Genomic DNA, 24402 nt, shown 5'->3' on the forward strand with positions numbered 1-24402 from the left:
AGCAACAGCAATTTATTAGAACATAGAAGAGAGTGGAGTTAACTGAGCCATTTTGGAATGAGTTTACAAGCAATTGCTTCGTAATCATGTTTGAGGCTAAGTCCTTGGAAAGTTAGCACGCTCTTGGCATGCTACTGATGTCAAGTTAATATTTCATATCATTAATGTCTTCTAAAACTCATCACTGAACTTTTGGAGGCTGCTCATCTAACACTACCTCACACAAGAGCAACAAGCTCCACCACAAACACAACTCTACGAGGAATGCAGAGGGCTTATCCTGTGCAGGTGGCTTTCCCAGAATATCTGAAAGGAGGAATCACACCAAGCCTGACCACGCTTGTTGAATAAGCTGGGAAGTGGGACACTTGGGTCCAGCTCCTTGTTCTGCTATGTTCTGTAAGACCTTTACTAGTAATCTGTGAATTCAATTTGAGCTTTGTTCTTTGCCAGGCAGATTAAGGGGACAAATAATACCTACCTATCAGGTGTTTTTCAGTCTAGAGGTAAAGAAAGCTGTACAGCTACCCGAGGTGGTAACCCGTCAGAAGGCAGCCATCCTTCCACCTCTGGAGCCTCCCTGGCATAAGAGAGGCCAGGGAGGCAGGCAGGAGGGACTTTGCTCCTTCAGCTCTCCATGGAAACAGGGCAGAGTTGAGACAGGACAAATCCCTGGGACAGGGACTCAAAGCAACCTCCTCTTTGACAGTTCCTATTTTAAACCAGTTGGATGTTTTTGCCACCATCGCTGCGATCCACCACAGGCCAGTAACGTTCAGGAACCAGCTCTTTTTCATTGCCTGAACAGCAAAAGGGGTTGTAGCTCCTGAAAAGATGCACCCCACAGAACACGACTACAAGCACAGCTGCACAAAGAAATCCACCTCTGTTCAAAGGACTTTCAAATACCAAGTAAGAACTACTGATGCCCCACAAACCCCTCTTCATAGGAAGCTGAACAGCTGCTGTAAGATCATCATAAACTGGGATTAACAGTCCCAAACAGGTCTACAGGATGTTCCCAAATCCTTGCTGGTTCAGAAAGAGCCATGCTGAGACATGGGGCAGACACGCCACTGAACCTTGGTGGCAAGCAAGATCCACCACAGTTTCTGAAGAAAATGCTTAGGAAAACCTCCCAGGTGAGAAAAGAGGAGAAAGTGAATCTAATGGACTGCTCAAAGCAACATTTCTAATGCTACCAGACTCAAACCAGTGGTTTTAGACACAATACTGTACTTCCTTTAGGCAGACAAATTTTTATCTCACCACAAAAAATCTAGAGAGGGAGAGATAAAGCACTTCTCTAATTGCTAGATTTGTCCTCCCCATATCTACTGCTCCTCATGACAAAAGCTGACTTGCCTCATTTCTTCTTTCACACTGGCCCTTTTCATCTGCCATGAGATTTCCAGAGTCTAACATTATATTTACTTCTGAAAAATGCCTAACCAAACTTAAATTTCCTTGTTGTTCCGATACATTTGAGTCCGGTAAAAAGCAGGTTACTCAGAAATACTTGCTGAAATAGTCATCCAAATTCTACTACGCCTTCTTTAAAAAGAACAGTGAAGTGGCCCTCACCCATCAGGAGTATTAACTGGACAAAATTTCCATAAGAATAACGTCCAGGAATAAATGATCACAAACAGCCAACTCAATCCCATAAACCTGCATATAAACTACACAGTATATATACTTTAAGACTTCTGGAACACTTAGGGCTGACTCCTGGCTGAATTTCAGAGGCTGCAATTATAAGGGGGGAAAAACCCAACCAAATGTGCAACTACCATGACATAGTAAAGTTAAGCTGCTCTTCATGCTATACCAATTTATAATCACTAAAAATCAGATTGTAGACTATTAAGCACTTAGGCAACTCTTTTTCCTTACGGCTTGCTGCTAGTTTTTGCAAGTGACACAAAGAGCCATAGAAACCATTGCATGAAAAACAGCAATGACATAAAATCTAAGTTGTATCAGGTGAATTTTATATCACTGATTTTTTCTACTAAATTGTTGCCACTTCATTGAAATTGTTCACCACAGAAGAATTATGTGGTTTTATTTAAAACCAAAATCTACTAAGTTTTCATTTCAATGTTAGATTCTTAAATACTAATAATCTAATCACGTTTGAAAGCCTTATGCAAGTCATAAATTAAGACTGATTTAATAGGAACAAACTTAATGCGGAAAGACTATTTGATATCCATCCTTACAGAAACAAAAGGAAAAACCCAACCTGTCACGGACACATTTTTTTAATGAAAATTCAAGAAGCAAAAACCAGTCTGCAAGCTCAGGGAAAGCATAAGCTTTCCTAGAAGATATTTCTCCCCAGATCAGCTGATACATTAAATACTTCGTTTGCAGTTAGTCTGTACAAAAGACTATTTGTAAATCTTTACTGCACAGAAGGGAAAAAAAATAAATTAACCCTTGTGATGGTACAACATTTTACCACTTTTTTCCATCAGTTAGTAACTATTTTCTTTGCAGACCAGCCACTAGAGGGTAGTGGTTCCCAAGTACTTTTGGGAAAGTATGTAAATTTTTTTATATATTGTTTTCTAAAATAATTTTTTATTCTTAAACCACACCTGCATACAACACAGCCTCAATGCGGTCCTTGATGTGCTCGGTGCTGCTCTGCGATGCCAGCAGGAGGTGAGATGTCCCGTTAGGAGATGGCACTACAAGAGGTCCCACCAGGAAGGCGCCGGCAGCGCCCAGGTAACTGAGCAGCGACGCGATGGCTGTCGCTGTGGCACGTTCATCCGGAGAAAACCACGTCGTGGAAAGAAATGGTGCCGCATTCATCACAGTCGGCCCCGCCAAGCCATTTAACAGCTGCCCTCCATGAATCAGCCTGGAATAGAGAATAGAGACCGTAGACATTTGGATGACAATTGCCTTTTTTTTTTTTAATTAAAAAAGCATGTAGGGTATCGAGTACTGGAGACGGAGACACTGCACAAAGAAATGAGAGTCCTGTGCAAAAAAAAAGGATATTCTATACACTAAAAGAAGCCCAATTAGACTGATTTAAAGAATCCAGAGGTACTCCGTTCTCATTACCTTGGATAAATGGAGAAGCAAATGTTCTCTTCAAAGCAGGAAAGGAAGAGGGAATAAAAGGGACTTTCTTTGCAGAAAAAAGATATGATGGTAGGATATAAAAGTAGAAAAGGTGTAATAACAGGAAAAGCTTTAATTTATAAGTGTTTTAAACCTGACCCTTTGCCTGCATAAATCCTAACAGAGGATTTAAATTAGTTATGGCAGATCAAAAATTGAAACACTTCAGCAAAATACTGTGCATATTTTTTCACTGCATTATTTATTTTTATTTACACACTCAGATGAGCTATATGTGCCTACAGATGAGGAGGCCGGGCTGTTGAGGTTTCCAAGAGAATCATCTTCTCCAGCAATCTGGCCATTCTCAACACATTGTTGAAACAGCCAAGCAAACCCAGATTTTTCTCGTTTTTCACACTTGTTGGGATTTAGCAGATAAGACTGGTGACAGAACAGAGATAGTACTTCCAAGGAGTGAAGTCTCTACAAACTTTGGCTTAATATTAGTACAATGAACACACAGAGAAAGGACTTTTTGAAGGCTCTTCTACACGTGGAAGTCAGCCAGAAACCTTCCACTTTGACTTTTCCAAAAAGTGATCAGCCGTGAAAGGCAAAAGCATTTTGGAATTTATATAAAAACCTCATGTCTAAAAAACAGCTCATGAGTCAAACAAAACATTGCAATCCTCCAAAGTAGATCTACCCATTGTGCAACAAAATGGTGGCAGATGATATTTTTAAATGGGTGGTGTTTTTCTAAGCATAGCAGGAACTCGATGTTATTGCTGCAAAACCGGAGTTGTCAGACATAAAAAGCTACGGGCTGAAAATGGGGAAACATAAGCTAGCATTTAGGCAATGTTTCAAGCCACAAATGGTTGAATAATATACAGTGTAGTGGGAGTTTTTTTAAAGCACACAAAGGAAAAAAATATGCAAAAGAAATGCTGACAGACTCTTTATCAAATTAACAAGCTAGCTTGTAATAAAAAGAAATAGATGCTACTGATTCTCAGTGGATTAGAAATTAAATTTTTAAAGAAAATGTATAAAAACATACAGAAAAAAAAGAAAAAGCTATTACATATCATCTGAAGGAAACACTTTTTGAGCTGGGATAGAAGTAATGTCCACTCTTAAATTTAAGCAATTGCTCCCTTCTTTATTTTTGAAGTTCACATAGCAAGGATGTATTTCATGACTATTTGTTCATGATGTTCTTCACATGGACATCACCATGGCATAGTCGGGTCTCTTTAATGCATGTTAAACTAGGGCCCCCCAATAAAATAAAATGGTTTTAAACAAATAAAAAGCACTATCTAAATAATGATCTGGTGTAGTTTTCTGGAGGACATTGCATGAATCCCTTATGGTTACTCTCCAACCCAGTGTACTTTGGATAAACCAAGGCATCCTTGTGCACTTGGGTATTTTCATTTAAGTTATTCTCAAAATTACCCTAAACTGTTCCAGGGTATTTGCAGAGTTATGTTAAAGCCCCAGAAACAGCTGCATTTCACTAGCCAGTGAGGTAACTCCTGCAACATATAAAGATATTATTTTAGTATTTCCTCTCACTCCAAAGTGAATTTCATGCCTAAATTGTGGTTTTGTTATTGTATGCTAGGAAAACTGTGTCACCACAAAATAACCTTTATAGCTATAGGTGCCATATTAACACTTCTGTTCACTTACACAACTACGATAATACTGTTTCAATTCAAATAAACCTACTCTATAGAAATCCTAAGGGCAAATGAAACTCAATAAAGTCAGAAAAAAGTACAATAGTTTTTCTGCAGTGCCTATGGGGATGTAAGTACAAGAAGCAAAGTTTGTAAAAAAAAATCCAAACAAACCAAATAAAAACCCAAATTTATATATTCAGAATTACACATACTCTTCACGTATTTACACTTCAGATTTAGATCTACTGAACTCTACCATCTGAATAAAGCTCTATAACTCACCTCTATACTACAGGAAGACACAAATGTTAATTTTACTTTGCAGATCCAAAGAGAGAAAACAGTATCTTAATCCAGAACTTTAATTCTACATTATCTTTGTTTCTTCTTTTTTTTTTTTTTTCCCTCAAAGAAAGAACCAATGTTTGTCTCTCTGTAGGTCTCTTCTGTTGGTGTTCTCCTGCCTGCTCTCTCTCCTGCCCTGCCTTGCCCTGCCTGATGTGCTGTCTGGTCCCGTGGATTTGCCTTTTCATTTGCATTTTTGACATTTGCCAAGCTTGACACCATCATCCAGGACAGAGCATCTCTTATCTTCATATTGCTTAATTTTTCAAGTCTAACACATTTGGGTTAATAAACACTATTTTCAGACTAAATTGCCAGTGATATACTGACTACCACCTCAGATATTTCTGCATACAACAACAGCCTAGACCTTATTTTATCTGTTTTGCAATACTAGCTTGAATTAAGCTACATTTTTCCCCGAGAAAGAAAAAGATTATTTGCATTGTTCCTCTACACATCCTTAACTCATTCCCTGGAGAGGCAGGGACGAGAGATTCAGAACGTGATGTGGTGCATTTACTAAGCTGCTACTCCCGGAGACACGTAGCAGCCGCTCCATCTGACAGAGAAATATGAGCACAACAGCACTGGTGGCTTTTTGCTGTTTGTTTCAACTTCTAATCATCACCACGCTAGATTTGGCTCTCACAGCCCATAGGAGTCTCCCCCTGAACACCATCAGTGCTAAGAACTGCTCCAACACCAGGACACGCTTGTTTCTGTTACTCCCCAATTTTCTTCTTGTTTCAGCTCCCGAAAAGGTGCGAAGAGCGACTGCATTTTTCCCCACCACTATTTTCAGTTTCATTCTGCACAACAAGATTTCTCTTCCCTGAGAAATGGGCTAACAAGGTAACTTTAGCTCAGGACCCTACCCAGATGGAAAAATATTTTTCAGACTTATTACGCTAACAGGGCAATTTTCATCTGTTATTTATCCAGCTCTGCTCTGGTTTTAGATGCATTATTTATCCAACCATCATCTAATTATTTTCATGTATCAGGAAGCAGAAAGTTATTGAGTTCAAATAATAGAAGATAACACAAGAGTGGAAGGCTTTTTAATCACAATCATGAAAGAGAAAATTGGAAAAAATGACACCAGAAATTCATCCCTGACTTACAAAATAATTGATGACTGCCTGGCTTAAAGCAGAAGTGGGGAAGCAAACATCTACACAAAATATCTTATTTCTAACCATTTCAGAACCCAGGTGAGGGCCTCATTTCAAAATTTCAAGGTTTTTGCACACCTGACCTCTGCGCTAATGAATTTGTGTGCTCTGCCAAACTTTTAATTTGCAGTTGAACATGAGGCCTTTAAAAAAAAAAAACCAAAATAATTATTTGAGGACTATGTAAGTGTAAATGCTAAATACAATGAGCCACAGCATCATAGTAATAGATACCTTACACATTTACATCATCTATATATCCAGCTACATATAAACCTTACACATTTACATCACGTATATATCCAGCTACATATAAAAAGAAGAATACACAGGTATTTATATATGCATACGCACACCTTTTTTTGCACAAAATAACGATCACATTTCTTCCTATACTGGCCTCTGAATTGCAAAAACATAGAACAAGGGATAGTTCAAATATAATACTAGAAATTAAAGAAGAAAAACTCTTTTTGTATGATATTGTCATCTCTTTTTCCAAATTTTTGTCAAGTCACATTATAAATAACTTAAATTACATGTTTTTCATTACTTCCCTGAGGTAAAACTTTATATGAGTATTAAAAAGTAACCTGGTTATATCTACTTTACTCACTCCCTGCTGTCACTGTTTCAATATCCTAACAGGCAACAACAACAAAAAAATCCCCATGTGTAAGTCTATAAACGTTGAAATTACAATATCACATCAAACTGTGTATGAAAAAAAAAGTGAGATTATACAGGAAAAAGGTTTTAGTGATTGATGATAATACCATATAGTTAAGATGGGAAAGAACTTCCATTTACAGTTGGCTTGAATTATCTTTTTCTCCCTGTACAGGTTGAAACTCTTCATGCATGGTCACAGTCCCGTCAGTTACTAGATTTGTTAAGCTATTAAAAAGCTGCGTCTTACATAAACACTTCTTCTGTGCAAAAAACCCACACATTTAATGTTTCTTCCACAGTATGTCTCATGCCTAGACTTAAGAGCATTTTAAATGAAAGAAAATCTCATTAGTTTCTGTACTCAAGACAGGGAAACAAAGGCAATGGTAGAGGGAAAATGACTTACCCAAGAAATTACTTTTAATACAATGGATTTAAATCACAACATTAAAATAAGTTGCCAAAGCTCAGATCTAAGATGTGTTAATTGAACTTGTTTTGGGAAGGCTAGGACTGGAGAAGTCGTATCAGTATTTTAAATATACTGATTAACAGAGTGGAATAATTGTTTTCATCGTCTCTTTGGCAGGCAACGCAGGGGAAGAGCGAGGCTGTCGGCCCCAAGTGCGTTGCTCTGCCCCTCCAAACGTGGATTTTCTCTACCGGCCTCTGAGGAGTCCTCAGTCAACTGGGAAATTAGGTTCCTCTGGGTCCTAGGAGGGAGCAGAGCTCATCTCAGGAGCCTTGTGCAGTTTTTTTTCCTGAAACTTTTTCCATGCTTTTCCTACTACGTGCTATGAGACTTAACTACTTACTCACTATTAAAACTTCAATGCAGATGCAATGAAAAAAAAATTGGTAACTCAGTTTTGCTACTGTTTGGCAAAGTGTAAGGAGTAACCAAGTCGCTTAGAGCTCTAGCCTGTTGCTGCATGAAGCCAGCGCTGTAGCGTGCCTCTCAGTCTGGAAAAGTTTAGTAGATTAATTGCTGATCCTAACAATTAACGCAAAAAGGGATTCCGGATAAAGAAGTTAATGTTTTACAGAAATGGATGGCTGATTTTTCTTTCACATGCCTGACATTTTTACTTATTGAAAGAAGTGGATTGTTCAGCTCCTGCTAATTTGGAAGACAAATAAGTTTATATAGCCATTAGCTCATTGTGGGAACTACTGGAGGCAAATGAAAGAGACCCTTCCACTGGAGGACTTCAGAGCGCTTCTCAAGTGCTATTGAATTTAGCCTCACTACATGGCAACAAAGCAAGCAAATACCTCCTAGTCTAGAGCACCTACACTGATGCATGATGCAAGTTGCTTGCCCAGGAAAAGGAATATAAAAAGACTTGGACTTGCCCACATTATACATGAGGAGATTTATTATATCTCAGAGGGAACTGATACCAGTTTTGTAAAGAATCACCTGATTCTTCACCATCTAGTTACTAGAAAAGGATAGAGCTTTTCTTTTAGGCTCACAAAAATAAATACAACAAAAGAACCCTCCATTAAGTGGAACCTTTTCAGGTACTTTTTAGAGCAAAGGCAGAGCTAGGGAGGTCAAATTCATGCTTTACAGCAATTCACTGCTATAGTGTACGGGGAGAACCCGATGCAAATGCTTTTCTGTTCATAACCCAAAGAGAGTGCAATAAGGCTCTATGTCTGGAAAAGGACTGGAAAGAAAAATACCTCTGGGTAAAGCAATGAATTCATCTATTAAAAATAACATTCTGAAAGATGAATTTCATGGAAATGCACTTCCTTTCAATATTTTCATTAAATGATATATTTATACTACAAAAGCTTTACGCCTTCTGGATATTCATGGATTGAGACCATTAGCATTTTTTAGTTTGTTTTTGATGCATGCGACCATTGAGATGTGGAATAATTTAAAGCTGTTTTTCCCCATCAGTAAGAAAAATTATTACAAGCAGAAAGCCTGAGTCACTGTGTGGTACATTATCACCAGCAATATAGTGAAAAAGAAAAGAGAAAAACTTTAAAATGTACTTTCAACCATTTTCATCAGTAACTGGGCTCACATTTCACCCCCTTTGTAGAAACCATGGCCTCAGCACAGTTGGTCACATCGTTATGGGAGTGGACGTGGAAAGGACCATAGCATCTCCCAGGCATCCCCACCTCTTGCCTCTTCTCCCACTTCTAAAGAAAACAGCGAACACATTTGCAATGGTCTGAAAACCAGTGAGTTTTGGTTTTAAATTCAAAAGATAGGAAAAAACAGAGTCGGTCCAAAACTCTTATTTCTGGGAGCTTGCCAAGAGAGAGAGACAAGGATTTGCAAGAAGAGGAAGCAGCAATTGCAGGCCAAGACCCTGGCACCTCCGTCAGACGTCCTGACAGAGGGAAGGGCACACAGCAAAAGCCCTGGCAGTTTGGTGACAAATTCACTCACATCCTCACGTCATGTTACTGTGCCGTCATCAGAGCTGTCACACAGCTGAGGGTGTCTTCACTTAAAGCTTAGAGCTGAGTTTGAAGGATGAGGGCACATGAAATCAAAGCTTCTTTTTGGCATATTTTTTTTTTTATTAAAAGGGTCTGTCTTTGTTGTTTTTCTTTTAAAGCTACCCCTCTCCACAAACCCATTTTTAAAAGAAGACATCTTGAAAGCAACGCTAATGGAGGACATGCACATCAAATATGAACAGACCCAAAATAAACAGCGTTGCTGTAAACACAAAGTAGGCAATAACATTACGGGCTAATGAGGCAAAACATACTGAAACAAGTTATCAGGGAAGCACACCAGGACCGGCTGCTATCAGAGCTGCCATGGGAGAAAGCTGATGGAGATTACTTAGCACCAGATAGGTCCTCAGTAGGGTTTTTTACTAAAAGAATAGGAACGCACAAGAGATACAGCAACTTAGGAAATGGGATAAACAAGACCTATTTAAATGCTCCTGCACCATTTTTCAGTGAAAGAGCAAGAGGATGCTTTGATTATAATGCAGCAACTTCAATACAAATTCAATTAATATGAATTCTTCTTTAAGAAATTAGAAATTAGCCAACAGAATATGAGTCACAAGACTAAGGCAAAGAGCTCAATATGATTAAAAAAATTAAAAGCTTAGTGCAGTTGAGGATAACATCTGCCATTATATGAGATAGAGCTAAATATCCTACAAAGAATATAAATTGCCTTCCCTTCCAGCATAGGCTTATACTAGCTGAGGCCTTGTAGAAATGCTCCCCATTAAATATTGCTGCAATACCAAGCCCTTTCTAAGACTTAAGTTTCCTTTAATATATCTACTGGATTTACCACTCCAAGAATTTATACAGGTGCTGTAAATTGCTAATTCAGCAGCTACCCCTGTTGCTGGGGGAGGCTGATGCCCCCCCCAGTGTCATCCATGACTGAAATCCAGCACAGGAGCAAGAGGAAGGAGTATTTACCACCAAAACCATCAAACTGCCTCCTCTTTCCACTAAGGCTGCTTCAAGTGAAGGTGAAGCCAATTTGGCTGCCACCTAATTGGCAGCGCTGAGCAGCGGCTGCCGGTGCATCACAGGACACGCTGGGCAGTCAGAGGGACATGTCCTCACACAACGAATCCACAAATAACTAAAGCAGGAAAAAAATCATCGCCACTTAGGAACAACCCACAGGACTTCTTTATCTAAAACAGCAGCTTTAGAGCAAAGGTTAAAAAATAAGACCTGTGTATAAGATGAAGCTGGTGGAGGTAATAAAAACAAGCTAAACTGCTACAGGGATATAAAGATTAAATATTTCCCCTGGGAATCTACCCATTAATTACTTGTTTCCTTTTACCCCCATTTACCTCTTTTTTCGATACTGTGGATTAACCCAGCTCAGCCTTCCCCCAGCACTGCAGCCAAAGCACAAACCAGCAAGTGCCACCAGCGCCAGGCAAGAGCTTCATCTCATCATCCTCCTCCTCCCGCGCTCCCTCCCTGCGCGGGTACCTTTATTTTTACACCCAGAACCACACTTTAAATATTTTTTTTCAGTGAGTTACTGAGCACACAACAAGCATCACTCTCTGTCTTTACTTCGTGCGGTCAGATTCTTCTACCATCCTCTCCCAAAAGGCTCTTGTCACTCCCTGGAACACTTTAACCCCTCTTCTCCAGAGTTGCTCCAGGTTTGGGGTTCTTATTTGAGCACAGAAATGTGTACAGTATTTCCAGGGAATATGAGAGTCTTAATATGTCTTGTCTTTACTGAATTACCTCTTCCGAGGTGTCCCTTTGCTTTTTTCATCCATGAGAATGGTGGCTCATGGTCATTTTAGGATCAGGAAAGACAAACAATGAGATGATCCCATGTCATTCTTTAGCCTTTCAGGGGTAAAAAAGGGAAAACACGGAACTATCAGAGAATATGTTTAACAAAAATAAAATACTTGATATAAATCAGGTTGCAACTAGCTAAAAGAAACAAAATGTACAAAAGATGTGGTAAGAGTAAATCTACAAATACAGTAAAGGGAAAAGTTAACATCAATGTATTTAAGAGTAGGCAAAAAAATTGAAAATCCTAAGGAGTGGTATTATTAAAGAAAAAGCCCTTTTACAGGAACTACCAATTACTGGTGTGTCCCCCATAAATGACTCTGTAAATAACCACTTCTGTTTCCGCTGTCCTTCTCTGTGTTATTGTTTTGCTGTCTTCCCAACAAATGTTTAATGGTACTTATTGCCAAGGAGCACCTTCTCACCACCGTGACTCAGGGTTCTCAATAACTACTTCTCTGTTATGAAACCTAATGCGAAGGCCTAACCCTACCAGCCCACAGCATACTAAGTTCTAATAAATTGCTTAATTAATATATTCAATATAAATGACAAATTGTGTTACATCCTTTACTTCCATGTCTTTAATTATCCTGTCTTTCAAAACATTTTAAGAAGTCTTACATCACACGGTCAGTCTTAAAAGCCAGAGATTTATAGTTATAGGCTGATTTCATCATTTATTTCCTTCTTTCTTATACATTTCAGCTCATATAGCTTTTTGCCTAGATTTATTATTTTACAATTATACAGAAGTCCTAAGCTATATGTAGATCTATTCCTAAACACAGAAAATGAGATAGATACGAAGTGTTACATGAGGGGAAAAACCCAATTCTGACCATGTCTATAAAATAAAAACAGCCTCTTAGTAACTGTTAATACTCAGGATAAAAGAATCCAACCTTTTAAAAGAATCCAATGAAAATATTCACTCAGTGCCCAGTAGTAGTCAAAAAGGAAAGGACTGAACCTGGAGATGCAGGCAAAAAAGCATTAGCAATGCTCTTGTAACCTTCAGGGAAGGGAAGGAGGGAAAAGTTCAGGAATGGTACAATTCAATAACATTTATTATTTTTAACTCTTGATACAATTTACATTAACTATGAACTGAAAAAATAGGTGTGACAAATGAGGTTTTCATAACGTTTAGAAAGGAATAATAGTTTGGGGGTTTATTTTTATAAGTCAAATTCACTATCACACATCTGGCATGTTTGACAAGCCCAGATGTGTGTGGTACATAAGAAAAACTCTCTTTAACCTCCTTGCCTTTATGGCATTAACATCTCAGGTTAGTGGGCTGAGGAGGAAAGCAGGTAAGAGCAAGGCGAGAGGGACTTTACTAGTCCATGTATAAGTTGGCTCCTCAATCTCAAACACAGGTCCATACCTCCACATTCTCCCCATGCACTCCTATTTCAGCCTTCACTTCAATTTAGGTGGCCCTGGCATGGATTCCCAATACGGTTTTAGGTCACACTGGCAGAGAATGAAATTCACCATAAGGAACAGCTGCTTCAAGAGACACACTCAACTCTGCAACCTGACTTCTCCCTCATACAAGTCACGCACATACATGGGCATCAAATGAACTGAAAATAGAGGTTAAGGCTTGTGTTTAAAACATGACTCAAAGCTGGAGATAGTCTGCTCTTCCACGCTAGAACCAAAAGAATAATTACAGACTAGAAAGGAGCTTAAGAACGCACTTGGATATTACAGGTCTGTGTGAGATAAGGAGCGTAAAGCAGTCAGGATTAAATGTCAGTCTTAACGGTGATTTCCTCACATCTGTGATTGCTCTGATAGGCAACGGGCTTTACTAGCTCTCCTTAATGTTAAATTACAAGAGCTTAGGGAGCAGAGACAGCTACAAAGTAGAAAAAACCCTAAACCTGACAAACCTCATGAACGTTCTTGTAATTTTATGTATCTTAACTCTGACATAATTGTCCCATGGAAATCCTTCAGTATATTACTGGAGATTATCCAGGGAGTGAAGGAACACATTATGAAAGATGCAAAAGCATTTAAAGACGTTCCAGTTACACTGGTTCCTGAAATGCCCCAATATTACCTTGTGTGGGATCTTGTCCATCTGACTGGCTCTGTAATGTTCAAACTGTCGTATTAATGCATATACACATCCAGAGTAAGTGCATAGTTTAGTGCTCAGCCGGTTGTTGCTAACGCATTAAGCAGTAATGCTCATCTCAAAAATATTATTTTATTTGGAATCATGCTTCACGTAATTGATGAAAATTGGCTCTCAGTCTTAGCCCTCAAAACAATAGAAGCACAGTGTATACAAGTATTTACAATGTCTCAAGAAGTCTTCACTGAAAACCATCTCTTTGCTTCACACCATTAGCTGTAATTAATTCTCTGTAGATTTTTAGTCAAACTGTGTAAAAAGATTAAACTAGGTCTTCAGGTAGAGCTGCAATTCTTGAAAAATTCTTTTTGTTTGGAGTAGGCTAAGTACGCAAATTTATCAATTTCAGCTGGAGATGATGCATACTTTCACAGCATGAATAAATGAAAGTAACCTTCTCCATTAGGATTCTCACCATGCTTTTTTTTTCCCCTTACATGGTTTTCAGTAAAATGTATCATTATATTTTATACATCTCATCAGACTCTATACATTCCACAGCCTTTGCTTCCCCAGTTAAAGAAGTTGTTCTTTGAATGTTTCTTCTTAAGCAGTTATTTCACCATTCTCCCAGATCCTCCCACTGCACTTACACTGGAAACCCCTTTTAAAGGTGATCAAAGCATGTGGAAACTCTCCTTCCCACTCCCCATCTGATACCTCACAGCTAAATCTCATTTGGGAATTTCTCCTTAGGGTCTTACAGCTTTCATCCTTACTTTGGTAAAGCTTTGGCCAGCATAAGTCTTTTGGCATAAATGATAAATTAAAAGCGACATAAGACACCACGTTTCATTGCATTTAAACCATCTGGCCCATTTAAGAGTTATATATATTTAATCCAGCATTCATCGGAACCGATGAAATGGATGTTGAGCATCCCTTAGCATATTGAGAAAAGGTAAAAAAAGGGCACAATGAGGATAGCTCTTAATCATACATTTTTACCCTGAATAGAAAGGGTCACTGTGAACACTGACATAATTTAGATAGATCAGCCACCCCTACCATGAAGTCCTTGATGACCACATTAAAAATGGGCAATGCTGTTGGCAACTAACATCTGCAGCACATTGGGTTTCCTTATATGCTCCTGAAGCACCTAAGAACTGAAATGCACTTACTAAGCCAGTCATTGCACACTAGCCTTTTATTCCTGCTTGAGGCTGGTTTTACAGTCAACGTGTTTATCACATTCTCAGTCCTCTGAACTTCTCCTCTTTTTTTTTTTCTTTTTCTTAAATCTGTGACATTTAGTCATCTGCCTTCTACTTCACACCAAACATTTTCTCTCTCGACTTGAATGTTTCTGAGCTGATTCTGTGGTAAGCAATACTGAGGAAAAAAAGGAATTTGCTGAAATAATATAAGGACTGCCTAGAAGTTGATTACAATTCAAGGGGGAAAAACCACATAAAAACCTTTTATAAATATTTTTTTCTCAGTACTTACATAATTAGTGAAGATCTAGGGCAACTACTGTTTTTAAAGAAGCAGAAAAATGTAATAAAGCCTGTACTCCTTCCTCCTTCAGCATGAAAGGCAAAACAAAGATAAGTGAACAACAAGTGATCCATATTCCCTTGCTGCATGATAAGGATGCGACTCCTGTACTTACCAAGGATTCCCAGTTTCAGGATACATTGAATGGGCAATTGAATTGTTTGGATTGTGATTTTTAAGAAGTAACCTGTCTCTGTAACAAACTCTCAAACTGCATATGTACAGAAGGCATTCATTTCAACCACAGAGAAAGCACAAGACTACTTTGGAATGCAGAGTGGAAGAGACTACATAAAAAAGGCCATTTTGCATGAATTCATCTGTCTCACTGCACAATCCCATACATCCAATATGAGAAGTATGAGCTAATTATTTAACATTTGCATACAAATTACATATTTTGGGGGTTTGTGGCATGGTTCCCCGTGTGATCTTGGGCCAGTTTCTGAACCTCTCCAAATCTCTGCTTCCTTGTTTGCAAAACAGATTAACGTTAGCTATGCAGGAGGGGTGAGGCTTAATTAACTCAAGTTTGTAAAAGGGCTTTCTGATCTTCAGATACTATGCAGAAGAAGGACTACAAAAATCCATTTAAGAAGTAACGAAGCATGTAAGCCCACATCCACACAACAAACATTTGGTGTATCAAATTCATACAGAAAATTTGTACTAACATTTCTTTGCAGTAGCAGCAAAAACGACGTCAGCAGAAAGTATAAAATATGTATATTGAAAATAACTAATTCACTTACTTCTTTCTAATTTCTAGGTCTGAAACCGGAACACATCTCAGGCCAGCTCCCAGTACCATGAGGGATGATGTTAGTAACACAGTCACCCTCAGACCTAAGACAAAAAAACCAACAGTATTTTACAAGTTAAGTCAGCAATGATGGAAAAAAAAAAAAGTGTTGCCTAAATTTATATATTTACATGCAGTCTCACAGAAGTAATGCGTATCTCTTTCAAGTCATAAACACTTTGGTGCTGATATGAATTACAGACAGATTATGAAATCCTGTGTTATTTTCTATACTTACACTCCAGAATTACAAAGGCTCACTCCTGGCATGCTACCGCACGGGATTGTTTCCAAAAATCTTACAGACATTCTTGGAAGTGAAAAGTGAAAAGTGGTAATAAAAGTATCATCAAAACGTACTGTATTTTCTTTAGAATTAGAAGCATCAGGGAATATGCTCCAATGTGTGATCAGAAACCTAGATAGAGCCAAAGAAAAATCTGGACTTGTACATTCTTTTCCAACCACTTAATGAGCGCAGACACAGCACTGTTATTGTTTTCTTTCATAATGCAGATATGCATTTCATCCTGAAGAAATAACTATTTATTCAGGGGAAAACAGTGCAAGTATTTTTTTGCAGTCGTTGCAATTAGGCCAAGCTTTTGCTGTGCTCAGCTCAAATTTTTAGAGGTTGTAAATATAGTACATTAGAAAAAAGCTAAAATTGACTGATTCCTTGAATATGTTTTTTTTTCCCACATACTGTGATTCTCAACTGAGAAGCACTTAGATTAGAAACAACTTTGTCTTAGTGCTGCAATTCCTTTTGCCCATGGTTTACTTGCTGCTGCTAAGGTGTTTCCAGCAGCAGCAAACAGAAAGAGAACAGTGACAGCTCAGGGGCTTAATCTCTAGAATCTTGTAAAACACCAAAATCATAAATATGCAGAATTAAAACCACTGATACAGTCTATATCTGTGAAGTCGTAGAACTTGAAACAATTTCACAGCAACAAACAGAAAATAAAGGGCTTCCATGTTCTTAGCAGAACACAATAAAAGCAATTAAATGATGACAAACACACAGTATCTCTAACATTAGGTGAAACTAGTATCTACCCAAAACACAGACTGAAAAAGAACAAGTCTCTAGGATAACTCACCTAACAAATGATTTTCATTGTTTCTAAAACTACCAATTTTCAGAGAAGCCCTCCCTCTATGTTAAATGGCTCCTGTAATCAGTACAATTCAACCAGTAGTGGCACTACGTATTTTATTTCCATGCAAATTTTACAGGGGTTTGGGATCATGTATTTTACCAAAACGTAATTTCAGAGGACGGGACATCCCTTGGCTCTTATTTCAACAGCTCTTAGTGAACCTCACTCCCGGGTATGCAACTCCTTGTGCACAAACACAATCAAAGACGGCTCTTCTCTCCATCAACATAACCCAAGACAATCCAAACAAAAAGAAGTTAATGCTACATGTTTTCTGAAATGGAACTATGACTTCCTTTGCTGTGGCTCGGTCATTAATGAAAGGAATGCAACCTGCAGTCCTGCGACTCCGAAGGACACCTCACATCCCTGATGCCCTGGAGAAGGATCATCAGCCACGAATATTTGTCTCCTTGAAGGATGTCCAATGCCTGTCCAGACTTACTTGCTTAACTCCGTGCTCAACCAGCACTTGGGGCTGTTAAACCGGTTTTTCAAGTGTGAGTGTTCAGAGAGACCTAACTAAATGCCCGGATAATATGGCTGTTCAAAATCCTGTTTTTCTTCATGTTTGCTGGGCCACTCTGTGAGCCTTCATGCCATGCTTAACCCTGTATTACCACACTGCACATGTTGTGGGGGTAATCGTTTGTATCAGGATGGCATACGTAACGCTTGTGCCTTTTCTCATGGGAAATAAATCTTTGTGACTTTGCTTTTGTGCACAATGAGAACTCGTATGCAATGAAAAATATAATATTATTGATGGAAAATCAAAACAGGGGCATCTTTTAACTAAAAAAACCTTCAGTCTTCCATTTGGAAATGCTGCTGCAATGTTTCAGGAAAGCTCTAATGATGTACATATCACCTTCATATCTTCCATGTAAACCATGGTCTTTTTGAATTGCATGTCACAAATCACAGCTCGTTCTGCCTTTCAGGAGACACGAGGACAGACACAGCCAGCCTGGAAGGCCCAGCGCAAGGACACAGGAGGTTCTGCCACAGGAGACGCAGGTCGGGTACAAACCCAGGGGACAGCAGTAAATGAGTGTTATATAGAAATTTAAGTTTAAATCACTACAGGACATATGAGGAGTGTTCCCATATCAGAAACTCTATTTGATTTTTAATTTTAAAAAACCAACAAACTCTAACAAAAAAAAAAAAAGAAACCAAAACACACACACACACACAAACCAAAACAAAGAACACAAACCAAGAAAAAGTTTAAATTTAATGCCACAGAAAATTTTCCTAAGAAAAACAATACGCAATTCAGTGAAAACTGAATTGGATGCTGAAGTTTTTCCCCAGCCCTAAGTTCAGGCTTATCTTTAATGTCAACGTCACGTCGGGCAATTTTAAAATAAAATCAGTTAAAGCCTCTCTATCATGTATGTTTAATCTCTCCAAACATTCTTTGAAGTCTTCACCTTGAATACTACACACTGTAATGGACCACTTTTAAATGTTTTGATCACACAGATTATTCCTTGGCCTTTTTTTTCCCTCCACCTTAACATGTAAACACATCCCTAAAAATTCCTTCAGTCAAAGCTGTGTGTTGAAAATGATGACACCACAATAAACAAGTAAAAGAGTGTCAGACAAGCAGCATAGTAGACATTTTCTTCGCTAATTACATGATGTACTTCTACTCTCTAAGCACCTTCCTCTTTTATTTTGCTTTACATTTTAACTCTCTGAATCCCTCATCCTTTTCATCTTTGTTAGAAATTGGTCTTTAATAGTATTTTTATAGTTATTTCAGTGTTTTTGCTTTGAACTTTGCAGTGGTCCTTAATCTGAATTGGGCATTTTATATCACTCTAAAAAGTACACCCTGGAGTGTTTCAAAGAGCAGCACGCATCATGGGGACAACAAACCAAAGTAACCAACGAAGCCTGAAAAAAAAGCCTGTAAACTCTGCAAGAAATTAATTCTCTATTTTAAAAGATCTAAGTAATTCACACAACCAAGATTTTGAGTAGGTGCCATTAACTTCATTAATATTACCCTGTAAATACAACCGGTAACTGATGGGAGTCCATGTGTGTGCGTTACAAACTAAAATCCATCATTCAGTGTCCAGTCTCCTTCTATCAGAGGTTGCTGTCACATGGCTGGAAAGGGAAGAAACTTCTGAAAAGGAATTTTCTGCCAACGGAGCAAGTTTTCTGCTCTTTGGAGCCTTTCTTGTTAGCTGATCCTCTCCACCCTGCTCTTGCAGGAGATTCCTGGGCCCCGCAGGTTCCTCTGGTTGTTGGGCAAAGTGTGGCCACGGTCATTGACAGTATTAGAAAAGTCCAAGCTAGCAGCAGAAATTGAGTCAGCATCAAAAAGACATATTATTTTTCATTTATGAGCGAAACAGTCAATATTGTTCAACTGTTTAACCCTCCTGCGGCTAATAACACACTCTGCTTCACAACTTCAGCGGCCCACGCTGCATTTACTGGTTTTTATTTCTTTTTCTAACACCTACCCACAAACTCCCGCCACTATTAGAGATTTAACACAAACTCTCAACCCACAGCCCTCTTCACTCTCCTGCAAAACACAAAATTTTAGTCCTGCCAAGATCATGTTGTACTAGTAAACCCTGCTGTTCACCTCTGCCAGCAGGATGTGCTGACCGGGTCTGGCCCCTGGGACGTTTCTAGCTGCCCCACCAGCTTTCTTTTTGGGAAAGCAGCTACTGCAGCAACACACATGGTGGGATGAACCCAGAGCCCCCTACCATCCACAGCCTGACACAGAAAACAGGCAACACACCACCACATGGTCTCGCACCAGAGTGGGAGGCAGTGGCTACTGGTGGTACCCAGCTGTTCTTCAGCTCCCTCACAGTAACATCAGGCGATAGCACCCAACACGTGGGTGTTGCAAACTCCCACAAAATCTCTTCCAACATGCCTTATTTGCAAGATATTTTTTAAAGTACAAGAAAAGAAAATTCTTATACACACACACTGCATTACTGACTTGTAACCAGTTAAGTGATTTATTATGCTCAGTTTAATAAGAAACGTTATAAAAGATGGTGTACAGCTACAATGAACCCCTCATTCCAACTATTTACACATTATCAGTTTGTTATTCGGAAAGAGAACATGATTAGCAACTGCATAATGCTTTTGTAAGCTTATGACCATTCCTTCTCCCACCCGTCAGACACCCGTTACAATAAAACACTGTAAAACATAAGACTGACAGACTGTAAAAATAAATAAATAAATCCTTACACAAAACACACATTCAAGCCAAAATTGCTTGCACATTGAGAAGTGGAAGTTTCTACTTCTGCAGTGAACACCCTGTGCATCCCCCGGCCGGTGTAGGGCAGCACTCCTGCTACAGACCCCCCAAGAGCAACACACCTCTGGTTCAGAGCATCACACAAATGGCAGATACCGTCTGGGTTTTTCTCCAACCCCTTCCTAATGAAGAGGGAGTTTTTCGTAGTGGGAAAATTGCAGTTGGGCATGCAGAACAGCCACTCGTCACCCTTCTGGTGGGATTAATGGAAGTTTGGCCAGAGGAGAGGGTGGGGGATTCAGCCCCCCCCGGCTGGCACGGCAGCAGTGGGTTTCCCTCGTACAGCCCGCGCATCCCGCGCTCGGATGCATTAGCATTTGAGGATTCTCCTTCCTTCAGCTGCTGATACTAAAATCAGTCCTCACAAATACAGCATACAACAAGGCTCTAATTAGAAGCAAGTGACATCAGCCTGCTGCACATTTTCACAGCTTTTAGAGACCAGGCTGGAAGCAAGAACGGTCCCTTCTGACACTGAACTGAGAGCACTTTAATTTGCTTAACTACTCTACTACTATTTTGACTAAAGCATATCTCACTAAATAAAAATAATGTTCCTTTGATGCACACACATCAGGAAACAAAAAATTCAATTTCAACAGCCATTCCAAGATTTCACTGTTAAATCGTGTTTTTCCTTTCAATTTAAATCAAATTCATTTGTCAAACAAATTCTTGCTTTGACTGCCTTTCTTGAAAAAACAAAGTGCAGGATCTTGCATTCTTTCTCTACAAAGTTAACATGTAATGAACAGTTTTTACGTTTGGTTTCAGGAAGCAAAGCACTGACCTCCCAAGCCTTTCACAGCTTTTCTTTATTTCTAGAATTGGTTTTGTGTCTTGTCTAAATACCCTCCTTATTGTTCAAGCACTCTTTTTAAAATGGACTTCTTTGCTGGATACCAATTCTCCATTTCATAGCAAGGGTCTGTTTCATTTCTTCCTTAATGAATGCTTTTACATTTAGTCGTAATAAAACAAAAGCTTGATTAAACAGCTCACTTTGTCAGGGAATCCTGAAAGCTGTGCACAGAGACCCTACTTCATCATTACTACTGCTCCAGAAATCTTTGTATTTTAAATGTAATTCTAGCAAAATTATACTAATAGCTGTGCCATTTACTCTCACAGGATCAATTATCTTTGTCATGATTAAAATACCAAAAAAAGAAATTGCTACCTTTCTGCTAAACACAGCGAAGAAAACTTCTGTTGTGCCTGTGCTTTGCCGAATTGACTGCTGTCATTAGGGACAATAAGCAGCAATGCTCCTTCAGAAAAAACATCCTTGCATCAAGCAATACAATTCTCAAAAGAAGAGAACCTTTTCACTGATGTAAAAAGACTTCATAGCTGAGATGTGCTCCCAATCTTTCTGCTAACGCATGGAACAAACTTGAAAAATCAGTAATATCGGGCCTGCCTTGAATTCCACAAAAGCACTTGATTGCAGCGGAGCATAAATTGTCTTTGGAAACTCAATGGAAAATAAATATATTATCAAGAACAGCATCAACTACACTCAGATTTGTATTTGGGAACCAAATACAAAGACCTCATGCAAGAGAGAACAACTACCAGCTCATAGGAAGTACAATATGTGCAAACACAGCAGCTTCAACTGAAATAGTTCCTGTGGTTTGATACAGACTTTCTAATCAGGGTCAGAAATCCAGAAGAGCCAATACCCCAGAAGCACCACCACCAGTGATGCGGGGGAACCTGCAGGGAAGTCCCTGCCAAATGAGGAATTAAGAACGGTGCCAGGGACCAGATCTGCCCCACAGATAAAGTTATTTCTGCTGCTAGCACTTGTTGTCAGACACAGCAAGACCACATGCAAAACTGAAAATACGAAAGCCAGCACTTGTCCCAACCAGTCCTTCTTCCAGTCATGAAAAACTGGTAACTCTCAGATGAAAAATGTACATTCTCTGCAAAAACATCATCATGTGAGTCCTTGTAATAACAACATCACTCCTGAATTACGAGGTTACTTAAGAATCTTGTAAAAAAATCTCAACATAACTAACAGACTCAAAGCACAAAATTTAGCTAGCCAAGTGTTTCGGAGAGAAGACAGTCATCTTGAGGGAAATGACTGAACAGGTGTAACAACTAAAACAGATATAGAAGCTGCTGGGACACAATTGTGAAAAGCAAAGCTGCAATAGGGAATTATTATGACAATCACACAACCTGCAATTCTTGAGCTGCTACATCTTTCTCTGTGTGCATCCTGATTGTAAGCGAACCAAAATACTTACGTATTCACACTGACTGCTCTGCTCACTCCTGGATTGTACTGTAAATACTCTTCTTGCTTTACAGGCTTTTTGGTCAGGTTTTGGTGGGGGTTTTTGCCTATTAAAATAATTATTTTTCTGTTTCCTCTAAATACAAGAATTTGACTGCACCTGTTAGAAGGAAGAATAAGCTATCACAACCACATCAAGAGGATGCAGTGTGCTTTTATCTCATTTGTATCAATTAGGTCAAGATAATATGTTCAGGGGACTCACCATGTTTTAACATTATCTCAGCATCTCAGGCAAGCACGTAATCTCTAAAAAGATGTCAAGGAAAGTATAGTTTAATTCTCCAACTCCTCTCCTCTAAGCTTAGTCGGTACAAATTTAGTGACCCAGGTTCCTCTATGGTGTCTTATGGAGTTAGCTCCACTAACATGGATTTAACCACAGTTGGTGGCAGACCATACATATATATATGGTATATATACAGATATATATGTATCTATGCCTGTAAATACAAGGCAAGTATTTCAGAGTTTGTGCAGCAGCTAAAAAGTTTGGTATCATAAATAAAGTAGCCTTGGTTTTAAGAACTGAACAGGCTTAAACTGAGCTTTTGGATATATAAGAAGGTAGTTCACAATTATTGAAGTCTCCTTCCATATCTGAGCTAAGGATTCTGAAGCATCCTAACAGTTTAACGTCAACAATGGAAAAACAAATGGCAAAAGATGCAGATTAAAAATCTGCATTGCAGGCTCCTACAAGTGTTGTTAATTCTATTTATCAGTCCAGAGACTGACATTTTGCCTGAATAGACAAACAAAGCGCTGAGTTGAATGGTATTTGCCTGCAGATCAAGATGCTGATTTTAGAATCAGTTTTAGACTCTTTACTAAAATATCTCCTATTCTTTAATACCATGGGTTTTTTGGCTTCAAAGGAGACCAATTATTTTAGCTGTTTATTGATATGATACATTTTACTGCAGAGAGCATCCATTTTATCTGCAACTAATCCAAGTGCAATGAACCTCTCTTAATCCTTGCAGAGCGCCTCCGAGCGAAGAGCGCACTGGCCCGGGGCAGTGGGACCTGCATCTCTCAACGTGCCTTATGAAATGGGGCAAGCCACTTATCTTCTGCTTCACTTCGCTCTTTTTTCCCCTCTTCCCCTGCCGTGTTTAGTCAGGCTATAAACACACAGAATCAGGAGCCAGTGTCCCCATTAGAAAGGCCGGTGTGTTAGGTCTTCTCTTCACCTTGGGTCAGTGCAGTGCTGGGATATAATTTAAAAAGAAAAAGAGCTATTTGAGCGCTCACTAAACCTATGAAACTAACACACAAACACTTGTAAGAGTTGTTCTTTCTTCCTTCACCTCAGGTACCTGCTTCTACTCTCAACTCCAATATTTACTGAAACGTGAAGATTTGGGTGAATAATTTAACCCATTTTTTGCTATTTGATAACATTGTGCGTACGCGTGTGCTGGTGTACACATACAGAGAGAGATGCAGTGCAACCCACAAAAACAGCTAATAATGCAGTCGGGGACTAAACCTCTTCATTAATTTTGAAGCTAAATTATGGATGCCCATTAGAAAGTTGAGAGACAACAAGTACGAGACAACAAGCCTTCACTGTAGCTCTCGCTGTTGTATTCCCGGACGAACGCCGACAACCCAAGCCCTTTTAGCACCGAACAAGGAAGAGGGAAGCTTTTTCTTCCCCCTCATCTCAAGGACTCCCGATTGCACAGCAGGCTTAATTACCTCACAACTAACTACAGATCCTTACCTGTGGCGACAGAAAGGAAAAACAATCTCTCTCTTGTACACATCTATCAGGAAAGATGTTCTGTCATTATCTTAGTGGTACTTGCCCAGGCCACCCAACGGTGCATGAGATTCTTCATTTTAAGAAA

At 39.0% G+C, this 24402-nt stretch overlaps 1 protein-coding gene across 1 annotated transcript in view; it reads right to left on the minus strand.

The window, feature by feature from the left end:
* DIRC2 (disrupted in renal carcinoma 2) overlaps positions 1-15812 on the minus strand; it is a 45704-nt gene extending 29892 nt beyond the window's left edge. The window contains exons 1-2 of the mRNA XM_014940126.1: positions 15686-15812; positions 2607-2875 (exon numbers count right to left, since the gene is read on the minus strand). Of these exons, the coding sequence (XP_014795612.1) occupies positions 2607-2875; positions 15686-15744 (328 nt within the window). The 5' untranslated portion in view covers positions 15745-15812. The remainder of the gene's footprint in view (positions 1-2606; positions 2876-15685) is intronic.
* Between the last annotated feature and the right edge of the window lie 8590 nt (positions 15813-24402).

The sequence above is a fragment of the Calidris pugnax genome, unplaced genomic scaffold (assembly GCF_001431845.1).
Source record: "Calidris pugnax isolate Ruff unplaced genomic scaffold, ASM143184v1 scaffold21, whole genome shotgun sequence".
In the NCBI taxonomy this organism is placed as follows: Eukaryota; Metazoa; Chordata; class Aves; order Charadriiformes; family Scolopacidae; genus Calidris; species Calidris pugnax.